This window comes from Sinocyclocheilus grahami, unplaced genomic scaffold (genome assembly GCF_001515645.1).
Source record: "Sinocyclocheilus grahami isolate Dianchi unplaced genomic scaffold, SAMN03320097.WGS_v1.1 scaffold1016.1, whole genome shotgun sequence".
Lineage (NCBI taxonomy): Eukaryota > Metazoa > Chordata > Actinopteri > Cypriniformes > Cyprinidae > Sinocyclocheilus > Sinocyclocheilus grahami.
Genome location: NW_015506195.1, coordinates 63,400 through 80,185, shown reverse-complemented (window position 1 = coordinate 80,185; position 16,786 = coordinate 63,400). Strand labels below are relative to the sequence as shown.

General features: G+C 36.3%; 1 protein-coding gene across 1 annotated transcript in view; it reads left to right on the top strand.

The window, feature by feature from the left end:
- Positions 1 to 14,406, top strand: part of LOC107565672 (electrogenic sodium bicarbonate cotransporter 1-like) — a 66,087-nt gene extending 51,681 nt beyond the window's left edge. Inside the window, exons 14-24 of the mRNA XM_016250932.1 lie at positions 1,118 to 1,251; positions 2,005 to 2,163; positions 3,381 to 3,493; positions 6,020 to 6,300; positions 7,985 to 8,163; positions 9,158 to 9,230; positions 9,345 to 9,413; positions 9,667 to 9,840; positions 10,655 to 10,819; positions 12,456 to 12,535; positions 12,922 to 14,406. Coding sequence (XP_016106418.1) covers positions 1,118 to 1,251; positions 2,005 to 2,163; positions 3,381 to 3,493; positions 6,020 to 6,300; positions 7,985 to 8,163; positions 9,158 to 9,230; positions 9,345 to 9,413; positions 9,667 to 9,840; positions 10,655 to 10,819; positions 12,456 to 12,535; positions 12,922 to 13,027 — 1,533 coding nt within the window. The 3' untranslated portion in view covers positions 13,028 to 14,406. The remainder of the gene's footprint in view (positions 1 to 1,117; positions 1,252 to 2,004; positions 2,164 to 3,380; positions 3,494 to 6,019; positions 6,301 to 7,984; positions 8,164 to 9,157; positions 9,231 to 9,344; positions 9,414 to 9,666; positions 9,841 to 10,654; positions 10,820 to 12,455; positions 12,536 to 12,921) is intronic.
- Positions 14,407 to 16,786: the final 2,380 nt, after the last annotated feature.

Sequence of the window (16,786 nt, the reverse complement as noted above, 5' to 3'; positions counted from 1 at the left end):
ATGTTACCTCTAGTTCAAAGGTCATGTTAGTAGGTTAAAGTTGTTTTAGCTCAGGAAAGCCCTTCAGTATTTGTCAGTTAGCAAAGTGTAATTTAGAGGGATCTTCTATTACGATTTATTTATGTATACATTATAACATTTATAACATTAAAAGAGGGAATTAATTAAGATGAGGTCTATAGTGACTGTTCTGAGTAGTACAAAGTAGATCGGACTCTCCTTACTGATTCCATTTACATCAAATAGGATGTCTGGACCATTTTAGCCAACAACTATTGTTTGTTATTTTACTCAACAAAAAGTCTAAATCCTTAATAAAGGTGTACCAAGCAGCATAACAAGATATTTCACTTTAGTCACTGTATTTGATGAAGGTCAAAAGACATATAAAGTGGTAAATAGTATACCACATTCACAGACATTTCCATCCGGATGGGATTAGATTTCTCAGAGGGTGCCTGAGTTATTTTTACTAAGATTGTGTGAGGAAAACGCACACGTTATTGATTCAGACAGGATTTAAATTGTGAAGCACGACTGTAACATGAAGTCACTTGTCTCTTCAGTGGGAGTTCATTACAACAGTTTTCATAAGCACTATGGGATTAGTTTTCCAAACAGTGTTTGGATTTCAGTTATTAACAGTGCACGCCTGTGATTTCATGGATTGATTTGGACTGGACTAGTTAATAATGAGGGTCGGAGTCTGTTGTCTGGATATTGGCATTATGGAAGGCCATGTGCAACACTTAATTAAATGTATGGGTAATAAAATCAATTTTTTGAAAATTATGTACATCATTAAGGGAAGTAATTCATTAGGATTCAATTCTGAGCCATTTCTGCGAGTGAGGTCTTTAGATTACATTTCTCAGAGTACCTTTGATTTAGCTGAAAACTACAGTTAATTTGCTTTGTAATTTTTTACAGAGGTTGTGTGAGAAAGGCACAGATTTGCATGAGATAAAACAAGGTGAACAAGGAAAACTTGTCTCGTATGAACAGGGCTTTAAACACACTTTAACAGACTTTCTTTCCAGGGAACGTGATTGTGACTGAGCCTCAGTTGGGTTTTTCCCTAACCCTTTGGTTCTTTTTCATTGTGTGTCGTGTGAAGGGTGTGCTGGAGAGCTTTCTGGGTACAGCGGTGTCCGGAGCCATCTTCTGTCTCTTGGCTGGGCAGCCTCTGATCATCCTCAGCAGTACGGGGCCAGTGCTGGTGTTTGAAAGGCTGCTCTTTAACTTCAGCAGGTGCGTCATTATCTTTGTTCAGAATGTGTCATCACAAACTAACTACTGCAGCATATACTGACTATTTAGCAGTTAACTGAAACTTAGATTCTGTAAATAAAGCTTACTGAAGTGTTCAGTACATACTGATTTCCAGCGCTGGTCATAGATACACCATTCAAAGGTTATGGGTCAGTACAATAATTTTGTTTGTTTAAGAAATGAGTACTTGTATTCACGAAGGATTCATTAAATTGATCAAATGTCACAGTAAGGACTACCATATTACTAAAGAATTATTTTAAATAAATGCTTTTGATCTTTCTATTCATCAGCGTATCCTGAAAAATATCTATCACAGTTTCCACAAAAATATTACGCATCACAACTTTTTTAACATTGACAATAATAAGATGTTTCTTGAGCACCAAATCCGCATATTAGAATGATTTTTGAAGGATCATGTGACACTGAAGACTGGGAAAATGGCTGCTGAAAATTCAGCTTTGCCGTCACAGGAATAAATTACGTTTGAAAATATATCAAAATAGAAAACCAGTTATTTTAAATTGTACTAAAATTTCGCAATATTAATGTTTTCACTATATTTTTTGATTAAATAAATGCAGCCTTGGTGAGCATAAGAGACTTCTTTCAAAAACACAAAAAATTTACCCCACCCATACTTTTGAATGGTAGTATGCTTTTTATTGCTGTATGATTTGAAAATTGGAGGGACAATGAGTTCATTTTCTATCATACTATCCTCCACAGGGATCATGATTTTGACTACCTAGAGTTCCGTCTTTGGATCGGTCTGTGGTCGGCCTTCTTCTGTCTAGTCCTGGTGGCCACTGATGCCAGTTTCCTGGTGCAGTATTTCACCCGATTTACAGAAGAGGGCTTCTCCTCGCTCATCAGCTTCATCTTCATCTATGATGCCTTCAAGAAGATGCTGAAGTTGGCCCAGAAAACTTGTCTCGTATGAACAGGGCTTTAAACACACTTTAACAGACTTTCTTTCCAGGGAACGTGATTGTGACTGAGCCTCAGTTGGGTTTTTCCCTAACCCTTTGGTTCTTTTTCATTGTGTGTCGTGTGAAGGGTGTGCTGGAGAGCTTTCTGGGTACAGCGGTGTCCGGAGCCATCTTCTGTCTCTTGGCTGGGCAGCCTCTGATCATCCTCAGCAGTACGGGGCCAGTGCTGGTGTTTGAAAGGCTGCTCTTTAACTTCAGCAGGTGCGTCATTATCTTTGTTCAGAATGTGTCATCACAAACTAACTACTGCAGCATATACTGACTATTTAGCAGTTAACTGAAACTTAGATTCTGTAAATAAAGCTTACTGAAGTGTTCAGTACATACTGATTTCCAGCGCTGGTCATAGATACACCATTCAAAGGTTATGGGTCAGTACAATAATTTTGTTTGTTTAAGAAATGAGTACTTGTATTCACGAAGGATTCATTAAAGTGATCAAATGTCACAGTAAGGACTACCATATTACTAAAGAATTATTTTAAATAAATGCTTTTGATCTTTCTATTCATCAGCGTATCCTGAAAAATATCTATCACAGTTTCCACAAAAATATTACGCATCACAACTTTTTTAACATTGACAATAATAAGATGTTTCTTGAGCACCAAATCCGCATATTAGAATGATTTTTGAAGGATCATGTGACACTGAAGACTGGGAAAATGGCTGCTGAAAATTCAGCTTTGCCGTCACAGGAATAAATTACGTTTGAAAATATATCAAAATAGAAAACCAGTTATTTTAAATTGTACTAAAATTTCGCAATATTAATGTTTTCACTATATTTTTTGATTAAATAAATGCAGCCTTGGTGAGCATAAGAGACTTCTTTCAAAAACACAAAAAATTTACCCCACCCATACTTTTGAATGGTAGTATGCTTTTTATTGCTGTATGATTTGAAAATTGGAGGGACAATGAGTTCATTTTCTATCATACTATCCTCCACAGGGATCATGATTTTGACTACCTAGAGTTCCGTCTTTGGATCGGTCTGTGGTCGGCCTTCTTCTGTCTAGTCCTGGTGGCCACTGATGCCAGTTTCCTGGTGCAGTATTTCACCCGATTTACAGAAGAGGGCTTCTCCTCGCTCATCAGCTTCATCTTCATCTATGATGCCTTCAAGAAGATGCTGAAGTTGGCCCATTATTACCCGATCAACTCAGACTATAAAATGGATTACGTCACACAGTATGACTGCATGTGTATGGCACCCACTGATGGTAAGACCTGGTACATCTCTTTCTCTGATGTTTTCTTGTTTTGAAGTTTTAGATACTAAACCTTCATTCATTGCAGGTTTGTAAACTTGCCTGAATTTTTACTTTCATTTTAAATTGTGAATGGCCTTCCTAAGTCTCCGACATGTCCACACCAGATGCAAGAAACGATGAGTGCTGCCCGAACAGGAAAAAAAGATTACTGATACATATGTAACATTACTTTGCTCAGTGAAGCAGATATTATATAGCACAAAGTGACCTTTTTCCCCTTGCTTGGGATCCAAAATGTGCTACTTTGAGTTCAAGTGGAGTTACCATACTTTCATTCCTCTTCTTGACTACATGGTATTTAAATTTCTCATATTCTTCAGTCTATTAACCTTTAGCAAAAGAGTTTTGAATCTCACTGGGTCTCTCGTGAGAAGTGAATCACACTTGTTCTGTGTTGCAAGGCATGTGATTGGCTGTTAGCCACTGATGTCACACATTTATGTGCACATGCTCCACAAACTCAGGATCAAAGCCTGGGTTGACAAAGAAAGTTGATGATCAGCATCATGGCACCAACAAAGCCGGATTGGAGTGGTTTGGTTTTGTCAACTCGAAACTAATCATGTAACTCTGAATTTGTTCAACTTACCATCATGGTACAGGCCCCAGGTCTAATGTTGCTTTTGGAGTTTACAAGTATAAAGGTGCTGTCACATTTACTGTTGTATGAAGAATTTTTACTGTCAAAATCCATTCGTTTAAATTGGAATCCACCCAATCAGGAATTTAACCAGGCCAAAATATTTCATTTTGCAGGTTTCTCAAAGGGTCCTGGTCATGTGAATTCACCATGCTGACCAACAGAAAGCTGGTTGGTTTGAAAGTGACTTCTGTGTGAGCTGTGCTTCATGCGTCACCACACAGAAAATTCACAGAAATTTCGCTAATGTGATGCCACCTTAAAGGGGTGGTCACACTGCAGTTTATGTTCCACTGACTTTTTCATATGCATGCAAATTGATGAACTCTGCCTTGTGAATTCATATCACGTAAAGACATGTGACTATCAGAAGATTGAAAACTTTAAATCTGTAGGATTGTGCAGTAAAGTGGAGTAGACTGAATATATTTATATTTTGAATGTTGCATGTTGAATTTCAATGTAATTCGTTAAAAAAGAAAGATGCTGCAGAGTGTGACATATTACAACCGTTGCAATGTCTGTAGAAAATGTTGCTTGCTCAAAGTCTATTGTGACAGCGGCTTCAGTCAAGTCAGTTTATTAGCAACTTAAGTGTAACTTGAGTTTCCATCTCTGACGCTATAAAAAGATATGGAATGGATACAGTCTACAGTCATCTGCTTTGTTTTTTTTTCATGCAGGTTTTATATTGTGTTAAAATAATCTCTTGTTTGTATCTGTGTAATGTTTTGGTGGCTGAGTTAGCAACAATTTTGACATTCACTTGTGCTTTAGTGATGATATAAGACTTGTTGGATTCATTGAGGTCACCATATAGAACACAACACATTAGAGACAACTTCCTTGTCCTTGTTATGTTCAGAAAATGCATGGTGCTTTTTAATCCTTAAATTGTTGGCTGTTTCCTAAAACATTTTATCCAGACCTGCCTGATATTTTGTCCTCTCCTATAGAAAACGTTGTGAATAATATAGATCTCTCAATAGTTCCATTCAGATGAAGTCCTCAGTTAATTGAAATATAATGCCCAAATCCTTGCCAATTTTATAATGTAATTTATTCTTGTGTTAGCAAAGCTGAATTTTCAGCAGATGATCCTTCAGAAATCATTCTAATATGATGATTTGCTGTTCAAGAAACATTTATTATTATCATCAAAGTTTAAAAAAAAAACAGTTGTGCTCCTTAATGTTTTGTGGAAACATTTTTTTCAGGATTCTTTGATTAATGGTAAATTCAAAAGAACTTTATTTGAAATAATACTATAATATATACATAACATATCATTGTTGTAACAAATGCACTTGGTCAATTTAATGCATCCTTGTTAAATAAAATTATGAATTTCTTTAAAAAAAATCTTACTGACCCCAGACTTTCGTACTGTATTATGTGTCCAAAAATATACAAAAAGTTCTATAAAAATGTATAATATCTTATAATTATTTTTTGCTGCAGTTATCTAGAAAAAACAACTAGCATAATTTGCAGTATATACTAATATAATACAATTTATTTAAAATACGTTTTTAAAATAATATTTATTTAAAATAAGTTTTGTTCACTGTATAAACAGAATAATGGGAAAAAGAGCCAGTTCAAGAGATGATCTGTTCTGTATTAGCTATTTATTTATTTGTATAAAATGTTGTTATATGTTATTTATTTTTGTAAAATGGTTTTGGAACAGTGAACACTGCATGGGTCGGTACATGTGGTGTTTCTACTCAGGTGGCCTGAGGGTCTGCTTAATAGAAATAGATTTTGTTCAGGAAAAACAAGTATCAGAGGGACACTGGCTGGCATGCTCTGTTTGCGGCATCTTATGTACTGATTCACTGTCAATGCCAATCCACTCAGGACGTTACTGTTTGTATCCTGTAAACATTTGCCAAGTGCCCTGACTGCAAACTTCTGTGATCCTCAAACTGCACTCCTCTCAAATCCTCAGCCAACTAGCCCAAACCGTGGCTGGTTTGTGCCTCCGTTCGGAGGGAACCCCTGGTGGGTGTACCTGGCAGCAGCTTTGCCTGCCCTGCTGGTCACCATCCTGCTCTTCATGGATCAGCAGATCACCGCTGTCATTGTCAATCGCAAGGAGCACAAGCTTAAGGTAGGCCTGCCGTGAGTCTGCTGTGTGATACTCTCCCGAGCCAGAAGGTTTATCACGCTCACTTTGAGCCACCCAGGACCACAGGAAACACTTGCAGTGCCGTGGGCGACTATATCGGGATATTTATAGAAAGTCTTTTACGAATAGAGCTCTTTATCTTTTGTCTGGAGGATGTGAATCAAAACTTGGGGTCAAAAATAGCATTATTTAAACAGATGGTCTGAGGCAAGTCAAAAGGGGAAAAAGCTGTACATCAATAATGCAGGAATTGATATTTATATTCTTAATACTGAACTGAAAACTTAAAGAAAAGCAATTTGATTTTGTAATATACTGAGTTTGTAAGATGATAGCTAGAAAGGCTTTGTTGATAATCAAGAATTGTATGCTACTAGGAATTATAGACTACATATATAAAAATTCTGAAAAAATATATATTAAAAAAAAAATTTTATTCAAACTCTTGAGTTTTAACACTTCACCAAGCAGTTTCACCTCAACGTCACACTTTTGGTCCAGATTCTGAGTGGAACAAAGAGGAATTGTGAATCGGACAAAAGCAAACCATTTATTCTCTTTTTACCTGTAATGTGACGTGAGACTGGCCTCAAAACATTGTGTCCTCTCACTATAATGCCTCCCAATGGAAGTGCTCCTATTGTTATCTCTCTGAGAATTACACTGCCCTGGTGACATACTGTGCTGTACTTTTGTGTGATGCAGAGTAGTTTTATTTGTTAGAATAAAGCACTCAAGAAAACTGATGGCTTATTTAAAGGGACAGTTCACCCAAAAATGAAAATTGTCATTGTTATTTCGCCTTCATGTCAGTCGAAACCAGTAGACTGTTATTCTTCTGTTCAATACAAAAGGAGAAGCTCTTTTCCATAAAATAATTCATAGTGACTACCTCTCTCAAGACTATTAGACTTCCAGAATATCACCGTAAAAATGATTGTAGCAATTAGCCATCACAACTTAAATTTTAGTCAAATAACTTTACTGGATTTAACTTAAGATAACTCAAATATCCAAGTTATCACTTAATACTTCACAACTCAAGTTGACTAAACTTAAAATTTGAAGGCAGCACAAACACTTTTTTATGGGTAGAAACAATTTTTATACTGTAACAGTATATGGCAATAACTACAACATATTCAGTATATATGATTTTATTTATTAATGGCTTTATTGAATGGATGCTGCATTATTGGGACCTTATTTGTCCCAAACCCTAAAGCTTACCCCTACACCTGCACCTACCCCTAACCCTAACCACTTTGTATATTAGACCTGCTCAAAGGTCCAGAAAGAGAGCAGCGGTTTTGAGCACGGTAACAAAATTAGCTGCATGTATCAAGACTGGCTATCTGGACATGTAGATACTGTATTATTTTTTTATGGTGCTTTGTTTGTTTTGGACCTTGATAGACTTGATTGAGACATTGGAAAATGTAAAAGAGCTATTTGAATTATCCTTTTATGTTCAATTATGACAGCAAAAATAGCAGCATGCATGTTTGGAGCTACGAGAAGCTGCGTAAATAATGTGAAGAAAAAAAATGATTACTGGGCAAACTATTATTGTAAAATTTTACCGAACACTATAATCAGTCATAAAAATGTTTATGATTGCTCTTATAGCATTTTGTAAGCAAACTCTTTTCTCTGTCTTGATCAGAAAGGTGCAGGCTATCATCTGGATTTGTTCTGGGTAGCTGTGCTGTTAGCAGTGTGCTCTTTCACGGGTCTGCCCTGGTATGTAGCTGCTACAGTTATTTCCATCGCCCACATTGACAGCTTGAAGATGGAGACAGAGACGTCGGCCCCTGGCGAACAGCCCAAATTTTTGGGTGTCAGGTATGTTCTAAAGAATAAAAAGACGAGGTGATATTTGGTGGTTCCTGTGTATTTGTAGAGTGTCGTGGCATAAAACTGAAGGATCTGACTATGACAGTAAAGCGTCACTCGTTGACTACAGAGTTGGGTTCAGTGGGACGTCTGTTAAAAGGCTACATGTTGGACTGAACTCAAGGGGACTTTATTGATGCAGCTGTAAGCTGAACAAACGTACTGTAAACAGGCCTAGTTCTGCTGAAAACACACTCCCAGTATTTAGGTTGCACTTTTAACACTTCTCTGGTTTGGTTAATTCCCAAAGTATTTCAGGTATTAATGATAAACATTAATAATAAAAATCTGATTAATATTATAATCAGAAAGAATCATTAATAATTAGGGAAGTGGAATCTTTAACTATTAGATCCCACTTCCCTAATTATTAATGAGGGAAGTGGGATCTAATGGTTAAAGGTGTGAGCTGGTAACTTACATGTTGCAGGTTTAAACCTAGAAACTATAACCTTTATGCCCCTGATCGAGGAACTACACTCCAAGTTACTCCAAGGGGTACAACCGTCACTCTAATAGGTGTACTGCAAGTCACTGTGGATAAAAGCATGTGCCAGTTGACTTCTTCCTGTAATTAAAACAATGATACACTGCATGTTTGTTCGTCTAAGAACACTGTGTAGCTATGTTTGTTTTTTGCTGTATGCACCTGTTAGTAATGGGTGCAGCTGAAATAGCCAAACCTGCTAATTAGAGGAGGGTGTCCACATACACTAACATTCAAATATTTGGAATCAGTACGATTTTTTTTAAAGAAATTAATAAATTTATTCAGCAAGGACACATCAGATTGATTGAAAGTGACACTTATAGTATACTTTTTTTCTCAAATAAATGCTGTTCTTCTGAACCTTCTATTCATCAAAGACTCCTGAAAAAAAAACTATCACAGAAATGTTTCTTGAGCACCAAATCAGCATTTTTGTAATTTTCTTCTCTTCAGGGAACAGAGAGTTACTGGTGTCTTTGTCTTCATCCTCACCGGTCTGTCTGTCTTTATGTCTCCTATCCTCAAGGTAACAATACAATACATCCAGTCGCATCAAACACACTGCTGCATGTGTGTGATTTTCTTTGTCTGTTCTCAAACACATAATGGCTTTGAATGTCTGAATAATTATTTCCTGTAGTTTATACCAATGCCAGTGTTGTATGGAGTCTTCCTCTACATGGGTGTCGCTTCACTCAACGGAGTTCAGGTAAGTTACCGACACGATTCTGCGCCATTCAAAACTCAACTGAAAAAGCCTTTTAAATTAAATTTCTGGGATGTAGAATTATATTTCAAATTGGAATTTGAGAAATTGGAATAAAATCCTTATACAATATGATTTGGGGTATTTCCAAACACATTATATTATTGTATAATCACTATTTGAAATAGTTTGACAGTAACTTAGCTGGGAAAAGTATGTTTTTTGTTTTTTTTGAGTATTGCTCTTTGGTTCTCAGTTTATGGACCGGCTCAAGCTGCTCCTCATGCCTGCCAAACACCAGCCAGACCTGATCTACTTGCGGCATGTCCCATTGAGGAAGGTCCATCTCTTCACTTTCATCCAGCTGCTTTGTCTGGCACTCCTCTGGATCCTGAAGTCCACTGTGGCTGCCATTGTTTTCCCCGTTATGGTTAGTCACCTCTTTTTAGCCGTTCTTGATTTAACAAGCGTTAATGTTATAAGCGGCTTTGACTGCAAAACTGAGAGCTTCAGGTCTAAAAATTGCACTACCTGTCAAAAGGTTGGAATTTTTTTGTTTTGTTTTGTTTTTGAAAGAAGTTTATTTTGCTTACCAAGACTGCATAAGAGACTTCTTTCAAAAGCATTAAAACATCTGAATTATTCAAATATATTAACTAGTAATGTACTTGTGCCAGTTATTGCATCCCACTAGAAAAACAGATCAAATGTTACATATTTGTCATAATATTAACTCTCAAGTGCTGTATTTTTTTGAGGAAGGTCCATCTCTTCACTTTCATCCAGCTGCTTTGTCTGGCACTCCTCTGGATCCTGAAGTCCACTGTGGCTGCCATTGTTTTCCCCGTTATGGTTAGTCACCTCTTTTTTAGCCGTTCTTGATTTAACAAGCGTTAATGTTATAAGCGGCTTTGACTGCAAAACTGAGAGCTTCAGGCCTAAAAATTGCACTACCTGTCAAAAGGTTGGAATTTTTTTGTTTTGTTTTGTTTTTGAAAGAAGTTTATTTTGCTTACCAAGACTGCATAAGAGACTTCTTTCAAAAGCATTAAAACATCTGAATTATTCAAATATATTAGCTAGTAATGTACTTGTGCCAGTTATTGCATCCCACTAGAAAAACAGATCAAATGTTACATATTTGTCATAATATTAACTCTCAAGTGCTGTAGAACGCAACTGTTTCATCATCTGTAGTATATGCAGTGAACTGAAAGAGCACATTTGCTATTCTCTTTGGTCAGATCTTGGCTCTGGTTGCTGTGAGGAAGGCATTGGACTTCATCTTCTCCCAGCTTGACCTCAGTTTCCTGGATGATGTCATACCTGAGAAGGACAAGAAAAAGAAGGAAGATGAGAAGACAAAGAAAAAGAAGAAACAAGGGAGCATAGACAGTGACATGGAAGATGTGAGTGTCCTGAAAAATAGCCACAAACTGTTTTAATATTAGTATTAAGATCACTTTAGACTTTAAAGGTGACATATCATGTAAATCTGACTTTTCCAGGTTTTAAGTGCTATAGTCAGGTCCCCTGTGCATCTACCAACCAAAGAAATGTGAAAAAGATTAACTCAGTAACTTTGCTTTGATAAGCTTTTTTCTGCAAGCGTCTGAAAAAACAAGCGCGTCTGATCTCGCTCCCATAGTGACGTTGCAAAGGGATCTCATTATAATATTACCGCCCCTTAATCTGTAAGTTTCCACCCATGGCGCCGTCATTTTGATTTCGCAAGCGACAACGGTGTACCAGTTCTAATACCATGGCGAAAGTTTGAGCAAAACATGCTAACTGTTCTGTCTTTGGCTGCACAGACGAGCACAGAACACTATTTAGAGTCCCAGCCTCAGAGCAGACAACAGAGCAGTGGATTTATTGATTAATTTACTGCATATTGCTGCTGCCACACAGATCTATAATAAACATGCAATTTATTTCCCAGCTTTTCCCAGTTTGCCTTCACAGTCATAACCTATTTTTTTTGTAACTTATGTGTGTTTTTAACGTAAACTTGTGTGTGAATGAGAACTTAGTTTAGTGCTCACATGCTGTGACAGACGCTTTCTGTCCGTGTGCTTCGGATGTGTGCACTCAGAAAACCGTATCTGAAGTTTAAACTCATATGGTTTAAACCGCATGATTTCAGCATGATAAACATGATAATCAGAACCAAAATAGATGTTCTTCAGCAGGTACGAGCTGTAATGGCACAGCTCTATTCTGGAAAAGGGGACAGGGAGCAGGCAACTCATTTGAATTTAAAGATACAGCGGTGTTTCTGCTTCTGCTAAAAATAGCCATTTTCAAAATGATATAATAAATGATCTGTGGGGTATTTTGAGCTAAAACTTTACAGTTACATTCTGGGGACCCCCTTATATTACATATTGTAACAAGGGGCATAATATGTCACCTTTAAGAAAAAGCTCACTTAGTTGCCCTTTAATAATATGCTTTAATACCTGTGTATGAGACACATTATGACTGGTAGACACATTTGACTGGTAGTCTATCCATCCATCCATCCATCCATGGAGGATGAACTATGCTGGTGTGTGTAGGTGTGTAGGTGTGTAGGTGTGTAGCTCCTAAAGCTCTTTTTGACCGTTTCTCCCTGTGCAGTCTGACTGTCCTTACAATGAGAATGTCCCCAGCATTAAAATCCCAATGGACATGATGGAGCAAGAGCCTTTTTTAGGAGATAAGGCCTCTGACAGTGAGTAGACCGGACCTGGGGCCTCACCTCAATTCAAACCTCTTGAATGATTCAGCATGAGCATTTTGCTTTCTCTTCCTTTCATAACGCGGTGCATGCTACCACTTGCTCCTCTGTCACGTCTCAGTCCTCTATAGCAACTGACAACTAAAACTTTTTTTGTCATCTTTTTTTAGTTATTTTAGTATGTAACAAACCGTTTTGTATGTACTGAGCTGGTGCTATTGGTCCTGTATGGTGTAAAAGCATGATGGTGGTATATAGTGCATTTGTTAGCAGAATGTAAAGCCGTGCATGTGCTAATAATAGACCATGTGTCCCTCTTGCAGGAGAAAAGTCCCCTTCATTCACTGACCGATATACATCGTGCTGAAAAGCGGCACTACTTTCAGACCAGCCCGATGTCAAGGTACGCGTCTTAAGCTGTTGTGTGTTAGTAATATGTAATTATAGTATGGATGAATAACAACATAGAATATTAAGAATGTGTCTCTTCTTAAGAACATCAAATGTACACATTAAATGATTAGATACGTGTTTCAGATTTTGTATACTTGATAAAAAAGGGGGTAAGCATTACTATAATTCAGTAAGATCAAGATGCTTACACTAAAAGTCACCTTTATTTCTTTCAACATCACAATTTATCAAGGCTTACATAATGCCTTTATACTACTCTTGTTAGTTGTTCAACAACATTCTTTGAACCACGGGTTAAATAGTATCAAAGAAATTCTTGGTAGTTACTGGGAAATAAATTGAATAGCTGTTTGTAAGCTGACTTGTCTTTTTCAGTTCAGAGAGACTGCCATTAAATGTGCCTCAGATTAAAATAGATATGGACCCAGATGACAACAATGGCTGCTACTGGAGGAGTCGAGGGTCTGAAACGTCCATATAACGCCTCCAACCAATCAGCTACATAGATTTTATTAGCTCTTGCGATTTGCAGAAAGCCATTTGCCAAGGGATATTTTGTAAAGACTGTTCCCCATCATGGATCCATTCTGTGAAGACTAAATAACAGCTTGAGGAACGCTTGTCTTCTACTCACTTAATCACTACGGTTTGCAAGTTGTAATTCCTAAACTACTATGCAATTCAGTTCAATATTTCACTTACTGTATGTGCTGAGCTGTAAAGCAATGCTGTAGCTGTTTTTACACAGTTCCACAACTACCATTATTCATCCAATACAATATGAATCTTCACTTAACCTGACACAATTTTCCTTTTCCTTTATTTTTTTGCTCCTCTACCTCTGCTTTACATGGTAGGCATTATGTAAAAAATAATTCACTTTTTCATTTTTTTTATTTGCACAGCATGAGATCTTAATGTTGATCTTTTTTTTTATGTACATCTTGAGCAAACTATTCAGCAAATGACTTCACTTATGAAGAGAGAGAACAACTGTGACAATATATTATAATATTTAACTTGATTAATTTTTTAATGATGGTTAATGTTAATGATTGGAATTGAACCTGCTGTTTTTCATATTGTTTCATTTAATATAGTGTGGTTTTAAATTTAATTTGTTTCGTTTTACAAACAATATTTATGCCTAATTATCCAAACACGTTCTAATAAGCTTGATTAATTAAGAAAGCCTAATAATTCATTTTGCGTTTCAAGTCTGGTTAGGCATTTGCTTTGTTACCTGCTTATGGAAATAGTCTAAAAGAATAAAAGTCTACGTGTATAACCTACACGTACTCGAGGGTCTGTTGTCCTTCAAATGATTTACCTAAGTGGCTTAAACCTGAATTGCAATAATACGTGAAATTTCTTTAGGTTTAAGGTTGTCTCGTGTAATTCAGATCACTTTTTTAAATTGTGCTTTATTTTACAGATGTCATATTGCAAGTTGTGTCATTTGTAAAAAATAAGTCAGAAAATGTCAACAGTGTGGTACATACATTTGAATAAAGATGACTTTTGTGCTGAGTCATACAGTGCATGTCCTAAACATGTTCTCTTTGATCCTTCAAGAACTAGGTGTCCTTTGTTGATTCCTGCTAATTTGTCATTATTTTTCCTCTTGCTTTCAAAAAACAAAAGTATACAAATTGTAGTATGCAATATTTTCAAAATCAACTTTTAACCTTGTAAGTATACGTTTTTTTAACTTATATTTTTGGGGGTACCTAAAGATGAAATCTATTGTGAAAGCATGTTTGGGGAAATTCTTGGAACGTTTAAACAATGCTAAATGTTAATTGTAGAGTGTGTAACAATGTTACATTTTTAATCAAGTTTTGTGACTTTTTAGAACAAAACAGCTGAAATTATTTTAGAATGTATATTTTTCAAAGGAAATGAATATTAATAAACAGAATTTATTAAATGGTCTCCTCATTTATTTTTGTGTTACTGTTTTTATACTTTTGTCCTCCTTTAATAACATTTTATCTGATACATAGGGTAAATAACCCCACCAAAATCATATTTCAATGTTAGACCAAAAAAAAAGTTGCTTCATTAAAGGTATCTGCAAATGTGAACAATTCACTTTATTGTGGACACAATATTTCAATGCTAGTCTCCACTGCAGCCCCAAATGTGGGTCATTTGCTTTATATAAACCATTTTAAATCAAACTTACTTTACCATGTCTTTACAAATTATGCTGCTGCATCAATATCCAATTAAAAAATCTAGTTTTGTAATGTATTTGGGGACAAAAAACAATCTTTAGGTGGGTTTTCGGCCTCGTTTTTTAGACGTATTAATAATCATTAATAAATAATGATCTTGCACTACAACAGCTGTGTCTTAAGTGTTAGCTGTTCACTGAAGATGGCACAATATCGCCATCTAGTGTTTACAATTAACACTGCCCAGAGTAGTGGCAGGTCCCATGACATGCACTTTAACATCTAATTTAGTAATTGTAGAATATTATAAAAGTGCTTTGGGACATTTTATGAAAAAAGTCGCAGATAGTACTTCAGTGGTTTAGAGTAGAGTGGAAAGCTACATTTTGCCAGCCAAAGAGACATTTTAGGAAGATGATAGAAAATGTTTGTAAGAGGGAAAGAGAAATAAAGACTTTGAAATGTTTGATGTCAATTATTCAAATAATGCAGTTTAAATTTGCATGCAGTCACAAGAAAATCTTTCCCCTGATGCTCATCTCTACTAATATCACTTTCCAAGCCTTTCAAAAGCATTAGCATTATTACACCATAATGTGACAACCTTTCTACATCAGCAAGACTGTCCGGCTGCTCATGACAAAATGCAGGATAATTAGACGTTTGCCAGTTTCTTTTCAATAGGCCTATAGGAGAAAACTAACTAATCTCTGCGCATTTTTACGAATTTAGACATTCCAAAGCAAATGCACACACTCAGACCTGCTCTGTTTATATACATTTTAAATTTAATGTACATATTCAAATATACAGTATTTGTGATAAAGATGTTCATGCAATGTAATCTATAAAAATAATGTAAAAACCATAGCTTACAGACAGTAAACTCAAAAATCATAGAATTTTCAGTTCTTTTCATGTTAAGCGAAACTAACATAGTCCATTTAGATGTATTTATGAGTTATGGTGCTTTTGTCCAACCGACCACAAGGGTTTCAGGAGAAATTCAATAGGCCTACATTCTTGTAGGCCTACTTCTTGGCCTTTCATCATTCTTTTGTTCTGCTGCATTAGACGTGATCCAGACAGCTGTAGCAGACAGACGCGAGTCCCTGACTCTATAGACTGTCTGTTCTGTTCTGATCAATACATGTTACCATCTTAGTACAGGAAGAACATGTTTTAAGGCCTAAAAACATCTATCTTAGATAATTTATGTGGTGTACACTCCTTACCCAGAGTCCCCCGTCCACAGCACATCACCATCAGAAACATTTGAAATTGATAACACCTCAGCATTAAGCTGCATGCATGAACTCGATATAAAAACGACTTTAATTGAATCCAAAAGACCCGACAGCACCTCAGAATCACCGGAACGCAGATAAACAGATGTAAAAAGAGTTGAAGATGTTTTTTTTTTTTTTTTTTTTTACAGCAGTTTGAATTGGGAAAAGGAACCTACTGAAGTTGAAGTCTGCTTCTGTGCTGGTGGAGCAGCTCGATAAGGAAAAGTTCCATGTTTGAACTACAGTTGGAAAAGCCTTCATCAACAATGAAAGTTACAGAGATGGTGATGTTTCCATCTCAAGCTCTGTGTGCCCAGCTAATGGAACATTCTCAGAATTTCTAGGAACTATTCTGGGAAGGTACACTCTTAAAAATAAAGGTGCTTCAAAAGGGTCTTCAAGCGATGCCACAGAAGAACCATTTTTGGTTCCACAAAGAACCACTCAGTCAAAGGTTCTTTAAAGAACCATCTCTTTCTTACCTTTTTATAATCTGAAGAACCTTCTTTCGCCACAAAGAAGCTTTTGTGAAACAGAAAGGTTCTTCAGATGTTAAAAGTTCTTTATGGAACCATTTAGACAAAAAGGTTCTTCTATGGCATCGTGAAGCACCTTTATTTTTAAGAGTATACTCTCAAAGTTATGAACAAACATTCTTCCAGTATGCTTAATAGAATGTTCGTGAAAAGTGATCTTTAATGTGTTCTCAAACATTAGCACACAAAAACAAACAAACCTTATTGTTACATTTTTTCATGGAACTCCCCCCCC